Genomic DNA, 10697 nt, shown 5'->3' on the forward strand with positions numbered 1-10697 from the left:
TAATAATATATTAATATCTATATAAAGTATAATAATATCTAAGCATGGAATTATTGAAAATATTATTGTATTTTTATCATTAGTAAACCATTCTGGGTGGTGTGACAATATTGTGTCCCTGTTCTAAAGGAAGAATGAGTGGACAGACACAAAATAGGAAATATGATACAAGGCATCTCATTCCTCTACTTGGAAAAAATGGCTGAGAAAACGCTGCATTTAAGTGTTGGGTCATCAGCCAAACATAGGTTTTTAGGTTTGGTTTGTGTTTGCTTTATTTTCTATGCTATAAAGAATGTTTTAATACATATGCAAATATTTTTCTGAAGAGGAATTGTAACACGTTTTGTATTTTCAAAGCTGACTATGCCCAAGAAGCGGGAAATTTACAACCCAAAAATGAGAGATAGGACAAAGAGGTAGGACTGGGAGTCGGTGATGGGGAGAATAAAATATCGGGAGGAATGAGATGGCATAGCCAAGGTATGACCTAGTCAGTGATGAGAGGCAAGATATGTCAGGAAGTACAAAAGGAAGAAAGGACAAGAGAAGATTGTGGTCGCAGATCGGTTTCCTCCTGTTTAGTGGTAAAGGATGAGCAGAGGCCTAAGCAGACTCTATCTTCCTTTGAGAGATCTAGTTTGGTGTTGTGACTCATGTCAGGACTCTGGCATGGTGTCAGAGCTCAGGAAGCTGTGTTTGAGGAGTCCATCAAGGAAAACTTGTTTGAGATGAAGGCTGCCAAGATATACACAAAAAGACAAATACCCTTGTTATAAAATAGGACTAATATGGGGGTTGGGGCAAAACTGAAAAAAAGAAGGGATAAATAATGTACACAGCATTGAAACAGACAAGGGAGACAACTGTTTAAAAGGAATATATGATTAGGTATTATTGGCATGACAAGAGTTCAGAATAAGAGCTGGATAGTAAAGTAGTGGTGGGGGTATATAACAATGAAAGAACTTTTTTTCAAAGAAAAAAGTAAACTGGGGGTGGGGAGGCAAGGAGGAAAATGTGCAACAATGAATGAATGAAAATCCAAGTTCTTTTTAAAGTTTTATTAAAATATCAATTTTAAAAAATCACAATAATAAAAAAGGGGGGAAGATATGCCAAGGTATGGCGTAGTGTCTGGGAGAAGCCTTATGCCGGCAAGAGCTCTCTTGGAAGGAGCCCAGGATAATATCCCACATACATCCCAAACAAGCCGACTGAGATTCTCTTATTTTATCCAGTGAAGAGCCTGAAGGCAGCAACATATTTTCTGTGTAGACCTAAATTGAGATACATTTTAAAAATTAAGACTTAAGTATAAACCTAGGTTAGATTCAGTTTGATGGCATGACAACCAGAAATACCATTTCCAACTCAAACTTCTATTTAAACTCCTAATGAGCCAAAAGACATAACAGAATTGCCTCATGTTGTTGTTGTTAGGTGCCGTCGAGTTGTAGACAACTCATAACGACTCTATGAACAAAAGGCCTGTGAGCACTGTTCATAGAGTTTCCAGAGGCAAGCCATTTCGGAAGTGGGTGCTACTCCTGCTTCCAAGCTTGTTCTAATGGGGAAGCTCCACCAAACACTGTCCACCATGGATAACCATTATCACATTTGGCACACCAGTGCCACAGTGTTTAGCATCACAGCAACCACGTTACCTCTTTACAGCCATGCACAGACCAGTGCTATGCTATACTATCTAGAAGAATGTTTGACAGAAATACTATTTGAACAGATTAAAATCACCCACCTTGGCCTTGGTAGTATAACTTTCTGTCCACTAGGCCAACATAGCTCTCTAAGTTTATAACCTTTATGGACACAGTCGGACACATCTGTCTTCTGGCTGATAGGTTCAAACTAGTGACCTTTCAATTAGTAACTGTCACTGTTGTTATTGTGTACCGTTGAGTTGGAACTAACCAGTATCTAGACCGCTTGGCAGGTTTTCAGTGGCAGTTAATCACAAGGAAGGAGATTGCCGATCTGTCTCCCTTGGAGCAGCTGGTAGATTTGAACCGTGTGTCTTTGGGATTGCAGCATAACTCCTTACCACTAGACCACCAGAGTTCCCTAACTGTGCCACTGGAGCTCTTTAAATTATCCATGTCCTTGTGCAATCAAAGGGTAACTTCTGTAATAAGAGAGTTAATCTAAAATGCTTTCCTTTATTGTTTGGGATACCTACAGTATTCCCTCAGGGGAAATTTTGAGTTCTATAAGCAGTATCATATGCTCTGATTGAGTCTTTTAAAAGATTCCTTTCCCATTTTTTTTTTGTCCATCTTCAGAAAGCATTTGCCTGTGCAGACGAAGACGATGGCCAGGAAGCAAACGACTGCTTGCTCATCTACGATAACGAAGGAGTGGAAGCTCCCAGGTCTCCTACAGGCTCCGTGGGCTGTTGCAGCTTCATTGCTGATGATCTGGACGATAGCTTCTTGGACTCATTAGGCCCTAAATTTAAAAAGCTTGCAGAGATCAGCCTAGGTCTCGATGACGATGCCAAACAATCTCAGGTGCCCACCAAAGAAAGTGGTGCTCAGATGTCAGGCAAACACAGTGGTTCTCAGATGCCCATCAAACAAAGTGGTTCTCAAATACCCTGCCGAGAAAGTGGTTCCCTGATGCCCACCAGAGAAAGTGGTCTGGGGTTTGGCGCCTGTGGACATCCCACAGGCAGCCAGCAGTCAGGACCCATCAGGGGCCAGACTCTGCTCGGAGGTCAAGGACCTTGCGTTCTGTCGTCTTCTGGGTCTGTCCTCCAACCGGCCATTTCCATTCCTGACCCCTTGCAACATGGAAATTATTTGATAACCGAGACTTACTCGTCTTCCGGTTCTTATGTTCAGCCTGGCACTGGAGGTTTTGATCCACTTCTCACACAGAACGTAGTCATGACAGAACGAGTTGTCTGCCCTGTTGCTAGCGTCTCGGGCAATCTACAGGGCCAGACAGATTTGCGAGGGTCCCGTAACATGATCTGTACTGAAGAACCTTGTTCTTTTTTGATATGACCAGAATGAACCAGAATAGCAGCCTATTCAAGTCAGGAAATTTGGTCAAAATTCTTCAAAACAGTGCGTAAACTCTCCCTGTGGTATTCTAATTTGGCACTAACTGGCTATTATGACCAGGCAATTATAATTCATTTACATTTTCTAGTTCATATTCCAAAGTTGGGTGTGTTGTTAGTGTTAATTTCTCATATATGCAGTGAATCTTAATGTTTTTCAGAAAATATTATGGATCATTTTCAATGGGAAATTTTCCTAGAAATCACTAAACTTCTGTCTTTGCAATGCCAAAGGAAAGTATAACTTTAAAAAAACTCAAATTGTGGATTAAGCAAGCCTTTTGTTTTGTTTTTACTTGTTTGTTTGTTTGTCTGTTTGTTTGGTTTTTCTTATTGTGTACCATTGAGTCAGGTACAACTGGCACAGGAGCAGATTGTCCATCCTTCTCCAGAGGAGCATCTGGTGGATTTGAACCATGTGCCTTCGGGGTTGCAGTGCAGCTTCTTGCCACTAGGCCATCAGAGCTCCCTTAAGCCTTTTCTTATAGCATTAATATGATGTAAGAATCGCAAAGTCTGTACTAACACATTTTGAGCTGTTTTTGAAAAGAGAAATAGATCGTTGCAGTTAAATTTTTCCATCTTCTTGATGCTGGGATACCATAAAGTTATCATTTGCTTAAACTAAGTGCTATGGGCTTGTGCCTTAAACTTACTATAAACTTCCTCACACTTCCACAATAAAATAATTTTAAAAGTGAAATTTCATAGAATACTAAGGAAATTTTAACATAGTGTAAATAGCATTGTGTGTGTGTGTGTGTGTGTGTGTGTGTGTACGTGTGTGTTGAAAAACATTGAATGAATGTATCCAAAGCAAATACTTTATTTTGAACTCCTTTTTATACATTTCTCAGTGACAAATAATATGTGTTCATTGTAGTTGGCTCCTTTTAAAACAGAGTTCGTGAAAATGTATCATTTACATATGACATTAATGTTTCTTATGCTAACAGAACTTATATAGGCCACTGTGGCAATGCAAAATATGGCGCTTTTCTCATAAGCAAAAGGAGCCTCTGACTAGAATAATATATGGTGAAATTTGTGAAAGATTTTATAAGCAACCTCCTAGAAAAACATGTGGTGAAATAATTTTCTAGTAAAAAATGGATGTATAAAGGGATTTATAAATAACTTCTATTTGTTTAACTCTCACCTCTTGTACACTAAATCCCTATAGAAATTTAATTTTTGAGTGTGACAATATTGAAGTAGTGAAGGTTTTAGGACATTTTATTTTATGCCTCCCCTGATGGCAATGTAGTTCTTCAAGTTGTTCTGGTCATTCAAGATAATTTACCCTTTAGCCAATAGATAACACCCTACCTCACCTGCTTGCGAATATTATTGTCTTAGTTGAGTCTTTTAAAGGTCATCACACAGTTTTATTCTAATTGAACATAAAGTACAGAATTCTATTTTTTCCCTTTTGTTTTTTTGCTATATTCAAAACTTATATTTGTTTGATGAGATGTAAAGCAGTAATAAGATTGGGGGTTTTTTAACTTAGAAAGATGCTGCTCTGAAGCCACTTAGAACTTTCTAGATTCACCTACCTGCACTCATCTCTCCCCCCATTCTCCGGCCTCCACCCCTCTCACCGTGACTACCAGGAAGGCAAGTGCTCATCTAGTCTGAGAAGCAGCAGTCTGTTCTTCCACAGACAATGCTGCTGCATGCATAAGGGCCATCCTGAGGTGAAAGGAGATAGGTCCTAAGGAGAGAGTCTGCTGATTTCTGAGGAAATCACATTGTTATTACCACCAGTCCCTCTTCTTTCTCAATCCAAGCTTGGACTAGTACCAGAACACACGCAGCTGATTCGTCCTGTTTATACATGAGGTTAAATGAATAATAGCAACAACCCTTATTCAGAATTCGAAGGTATAGTCAAGGGTCTTCAAAGTCTTTTTCACTTTGCACCTTAAAATCGAATTTACTACAAAATGAGAATTTTGCTGAGTTGTCAAAGTGCAGTGGAAAATATGTCATGCCCTTAAAGGTCATATAGGTGAAAGTGCTTTTAAATAAAATCTTGTCCAGAAGAACTTATAAATTGATTTGTCATGTACAGTTAAATTCAAAGCAAAAAAAGTTTCTATTTTTTCATCAAAAATAAAAAAATGTGTTAATCAGAAAATCTTTTTAAACGTTTTACTTGATGTGAATATTTCCTTGATGCATTGTAAGTGTTAAAGAACATCTGAAAACCTTAAAAAAGAATAGCAATGTCACAATAAAACAGTTTGGCAACAAATTTATGAGTGTTTCCTTGACTAATCAATAAACAGTTTTTTACAATTAAAAGTTATTGCAAAATATGACATAAGTAATATAATTTTTTACTCAATTGCCATATAAAGTGATCGACATATAATTTTTTGTTGGCATTTTACATTCTTTGTTTTCTAGCTGGTCACAAATGTAGAGGAAGTATCTGGGATTTTTCTGGGATTCTGAATCTCTTCAAGTAAAGATAGTGAATGTTATGGTGCTGGATGAGGTCAGAGTAGAAAACCTTTTACTAACTGGATACAGCCAATCCAAAGTTACAAATGGCATCCATTCCTAAGGGTATCTTTATGGATTTTTAGGTAAGTTGGGCCAGGCACATAACGTTTATAGTTAGTTTACCTTTTTTACAAGAAAAGAATTGGTTCCTATTTAGCTTTGCATTCGGGCAAGAAAAGGAGCCCTGGTTATAAACTGTGTTCTGTGTTACACTGCTAATTGAAAGGCTGTTCTTATGTGCCATCAAGTCAGAATTAACTCATAGCTGACCCTCCAGCAGGATTTCAGAGGCTGTAAAGGCACAGGAGAAGACTGTCCATCTTTCTCCTACAGAGCAGTTGAAGTATTGGAACCATGTGTCTTTGGGTTGGCAGCACAGCTCTCTCTATGCACTAGCTCACTGTTGGTGGTATTGTGTTGAGTCAGAACCAATCCAGAACTGACCCTTCAGTGGGTTTTGAGAGGCAGTAAATCTCATGGGAGGAGACTGCCCTTCTTTCTTCCATGGAGCGACTGGTGGATTTGGGCTGTGTGCCTTTGGTATTGTAGCACAACTTGTTAACACTAGACCACCAGAGCTCCCTAACTGAAAGGTGGTGATTGGAATCCCCCAGATACCCTGAGAGAGAAAGATAGGCAATCTCCTTCGGTTATGTACATCCTCAGAAGCCTAAAGGAAGGCCATCAAGTAGGAATCAACCCAACAGCAGTGGGTTTGACTTAATTCAGGAAAAGGCATGTCAGAAAATGAAAGGAATGTCCACAAGTTAGATGTTCATAAACCAAGGACTTTCTTGTACTCTATTAAAATCCTTCATTTTCTTGATGATTTGAAAGCATGTTCATGCTAAGACATTCTAAGATGAATCAAAGGGAAAATATGAAGTCAAGACAAGTTAATGTTTCCCAGGCAAATTTGAGAGAAGAAATATACTGTGACCCTGGTGAGAGCCATGAGCCCTGTGATGAGTTTGCCTATCGGGAATGTCTGTGTCTTCGCCTCCCTTTAAAGTTCTTGTTTTTTGTTTTGTTGTTGTTGTTATGAACCTTCGAGTTGAGTATGACTCATAGCAACCCTGTGAGCAATAGATCTCAACCTATGTCAACATCATCATCTCTGATACACTTAGAGACTACCACTGCTGTCAATCCTTCTCTTTTGCTTCTCTTTTGTCTGCCTTTCCTAGCACGATGCCCCTTTCCAAGGACTACCCTATCCTAACAACATGCTTCACCATCCCTGCCTCTAAGGAGCATTCTGGCTGCACTATTCCCTAACATATCTGCTTGTTGTTTTGACAATCCATGGGACATTCTCCAACACCACAACTCAAAGGCATTGATTCTTCTTCTGTCATTCTCATGGTTTTGTTCAACTCTCAGATTCATAGCCAGTGCTTAAAAGATCAAGGCTTGGATCAGGCACACCTTAGTCCTCAAACTTGCAACATTGTGCCTCAGTTATTTGGAGAGGTCCTTGACCGTGGACTTGGCCAATGCTACACATCTCCTGATCTCCTGGTACCAATGGTATTGATTGTGAATCCAGTAAGATTACAAGGATGAGAAAGAAGGGAGTGGGAATAAAATTTAATAGATACAATGAGTGATGGAAAAGGCAATACCAATAAGGGTTTGATGAGGCATTGTACTTCATTACATTAATAAATTATAATTAACAGTATAATACAAAGTACAGTGAAGAAATAAACATAATCCTAAAGAAATGGTATTTTTGCTGTTTATTGCATGTTGTTGTTCAGCACAACTCATGTAGACCCTGTGAACAAAAACCTGAAACCTTTCTATAACCACTGTCTTTCCTTAAAGTTCATAGAGTCGAGGCATCTTGTTTAGGGAGTGGATGCTACTCTTACTTAAAAAAAAAAAAAGGCATAGCATGTTCTAAATACATAATACTAGAAAAATATACAGGAAAGCCTGTGAAAGACAAGTCCTGTGTGAAAATCTCAACCTTGGCCTCTCTACAGTATGTCCTACACTATTTTACAATATCTGCTCACACTCACACAGACATACAATGGCAGAATCAGGTCAGGGATCTTCTGAACTGTTGGGGACACTTCTGAGTTAACACCGGTGAGTCCTCTCATGGCGATGGGATGTGGATGACTGGCGGAAACTCTTTCTACAAACAGAGCACTTGTAGGGCATGGATGACTAGCGGAAACTCAGCACTTGTAGGGCTTGGCTCCTGTGTGGATCCGCTCGTGAGACTGCCAGTTGGTTCTGTGGCTGAAGGCTTTGCCACAGAAGCTGCATTTGAAAGGCTTCTCACTCTTGTGAGTCACCAGGTGCACTGTCAGGTCTGATTTCTGGAAGAAGCATTTGGAGCATGTGGCACAGACATAGGGCCTCTCGTTCTTGTGTCGTCTTTTGTGGTATTTTAACTGAGAGGGATATGTGAAGACCCTGAGGCATTCCTCACATTTGAGTGGTTTTGAGGATTTTGGAACTCTTCTTTTTTGTTCCCCAGGTGAGGGTTGTCCCTGATTAGTCTGGTGAGCAGAGGGAGGCTCAGGAGTTGCTGAGTCAACTTGCTGACTTGAACAACTTTCATTTTCAACTTTTATGTTAATATCTTGAGGGCCTTCTCCTCGAGGCTGTTCCAGAGCTGTGTGGGTGCCTGGATCAGCTCTTCTGGCATCTTCTGGACTGTCTGCAACAGGACCTCCCGCTTCAGGTGTGGGCAAGCTTTCTTCTGGGATTATATGTAGCACAAGTTCTTGGTTGTCTGTACTGGTACTGTCGTTTTCTTGGGTAGTCAGCTGAGAAACTGCACCATTGTCCTCATCATATTCTCCTTGTCCTGTTCGTGCAAGAAGATCTTCAGGAGTCTGGAAGGGAATCCCTGAGTTATTATCTCTTGGAGTCTCTGCAGATTGTTTATTTTTGAAGGCAGCAATAACGTCATGTAAAGTTGCATCTTCTGAAAACCGGAGTTCCTATCCCTGCATCCTGAGGTGGACATAACCAGCTGGCTGTGAGAGATGCTTGTTTAGGTCTTCCATGAATTTGCTCATGTTTCTACCATTTGAATTCCATTTATCCCTCAAGCAGGCCTGTCTTGGCAGTGCCCTTCCCTCATAAGTTGCTCCAGAACTAGGAAGGAAATCATTTCCTCCTTGCTGTGATTCTCTGGCTGCAGCCACATGTGAAAGAACTCCCAGTATTGCCGAAATTTCTCTTTTAAATTTGAAATATTGCTGTACTGCAATATGTCGACTGGAGTTGCTGGGTTCTGGGATTCAGAGAGGCTCTCTCCACTAAGTCCTGGGGAGGGTTCAACCTCCTGATTTTCTGATTTTTGCTGGTTGACGTCGAGAGGATTTCCTGAGATCGAAAGCCATGGTTGGCAAGATTTCTCAGAGACTCAAGTTGCAAGACTCGGTTTCTGCTGACTTGAATGCATGGTTGCAGGGGCTGCAGGGCCCCAAGTCAGTGGATCAGAGGTTATCCGGGCAGTGACTCCCAAGTCACGTAGTTCCAGGATTTGATGAACACAAATTGGCTGACTCAGTAGCCCCAAAGACTGTCAATTCTCAATATACTCTGGTAATGGTTCTAGAACTGGTTCTCACCGTCCTAGGACTAGAGCACACAGGACGAACAGCTAGACCCAAAACAAGCAGAGTGGAATTTGGCCAGGCTTTTTATATACAATATAGGTCACATGGTTGAGTATAAACTCTTTCATACTATTGGCTACTTGACAGCATATCTAATCTGGGAGGGAATAAATCATACCAGAAAACAGGATGTTTTTTTAGATGGGATTACATAACACCACAAGATTTTATCTTGGGTGGGATTATGTTCTATTACAAAATAAGCACTCACTCCATCACTATACACAGCATAAGGTACAACAATCCAGACTGTGTTCTGTCAAACCACTGAGAATCTTGGCCCAGCTATACTGAGGTTCCATGTAGTGGAGTCAGCTAAGTGTTCCAGCGATCCCATGAATAAGAGACCAATTTACCCATATCCACTAAACACAATCCCAGTGCTGTGGTCATAAATTTACCTCTCACACACATTGCTGCACACAAATTATTTCCTTCCACTATCCGTTAATATGAATTATAATGTTATTGTTTGATGCCTTATGGGAATAGGAATTTACTCATTGCTGTCACTCATAGTTGACCACTATTTCAGATTGTGAGGCAGTAAATTGCACAAGAGACGACCTGGCTTTCTCCTGCACGGCTGCTGGTGGCTTCAGACTGTTAGTGTGGCTCAGGCTTTGGCTTAGCAGTGCAGTTCCCTGTGCACTTGTCTTGTTTGTGCAGGAAGATCTTTGGGAGTCTGGCAGGGAGTCCTTGCAGATTCTTTGTTGTTGTTTTTTTAAAAAAAAGAAAGAAAAAGAATGATAGTAAAGATAGCTATATATTAGAAAGTTGCATCCCAAATGGATGGACCTCCCTCCTGAAAGGAAATATGGAGGAGAGGCAACTGCATGCAACTGAGGTGAGTCCCCATCTTCTTTTAATACTTCCTGGTTCATTTCATATTCTGCCGAAAGCATCCTTAATTATAGCAACTCAAGGTTTGAATTTGTTCTTCAGTTCCTTGAGCTTAAGAAATGCTGAATGAGTTCAGCCCTTTCAATTTTCTGACTTCAACTCCCTGCACATTTCATTGTAATATTCTACTTTGTCATCCCGCGCTGCCTTTTGAAATCTTCTATTCAACTCTTTAGTATCTGAATTCTTCCTTGAGCTTTGGCTTCTCTGAGCTCCAGCAGGTGGTAAGAAGGTGTGCTAAAATTCCAAAGTCTTGTGGTTCAAATCCACCAGCTGGTCCACAGAAGGATAATCTAACTCCTCCCTTGTGATTTACTGCCTATGATAACCTACTAGAGGGTCAGTTGTGGGTCGGTGAAAACACGATGGCGCACAACAACATCAATTCAGTGGAATGAGAGTACTAGTGGTACAGTGATTACAACATTCAGTTGCTAACTGAAAAGTCAGTGATTCAAACTCACTCAACGGGACAAAAAGGTGACAGTTTGTTTCAGTACAGATACAAACTCAAACTCACTGCCAACTAGTCATTTTAGACTCAG

The 10697-nt window shown here is 40.4% G+C and overlaps 1 protein-coding gene across 1 annotated transcript in view; it reads left to right on the plus strand.

Moving 5' to 3' along the window:
- The window catches only part of DSG3 (desmoglein 3), a 51863-nt gene extending 48837 nt beyond the window's left edge, over nt 1-3026 (plus strand). Inside the window, exons 16-17 of the mRNA XM_006899565.1 lie at nt 2301-2557; nt 2648-3026. Of these exons, the coding sequence (XP_006899627.1) occupies nt 2301-2557; nt 2648-3026 (636 nt within the window). The remainder of the gene's footprint in view (nt 1-2300; nt 2558-2647) is intronic.
- Nucleotides 3027-10697: the final 7671 nt, after the last annotated feature.

The sequence above is a fragment of the Elephantulus edwardii genome, unplaced genomic scaffold (assembly GCF_000299155.1).
Source record: "Elephantulus edwardii isolate Elephantulus edwardi_28Jun2011 unplaced genomic scaffold, EleEdw1.0 scaffold00261, whole genome shotgun sequence".
Taxonomy (NCBI): Eukaryota; Metazoa; Chordata; class Mammalia; order Macroscelidea; family Macroscelididae; genus Elephantulus; species Elephantulus edwardii.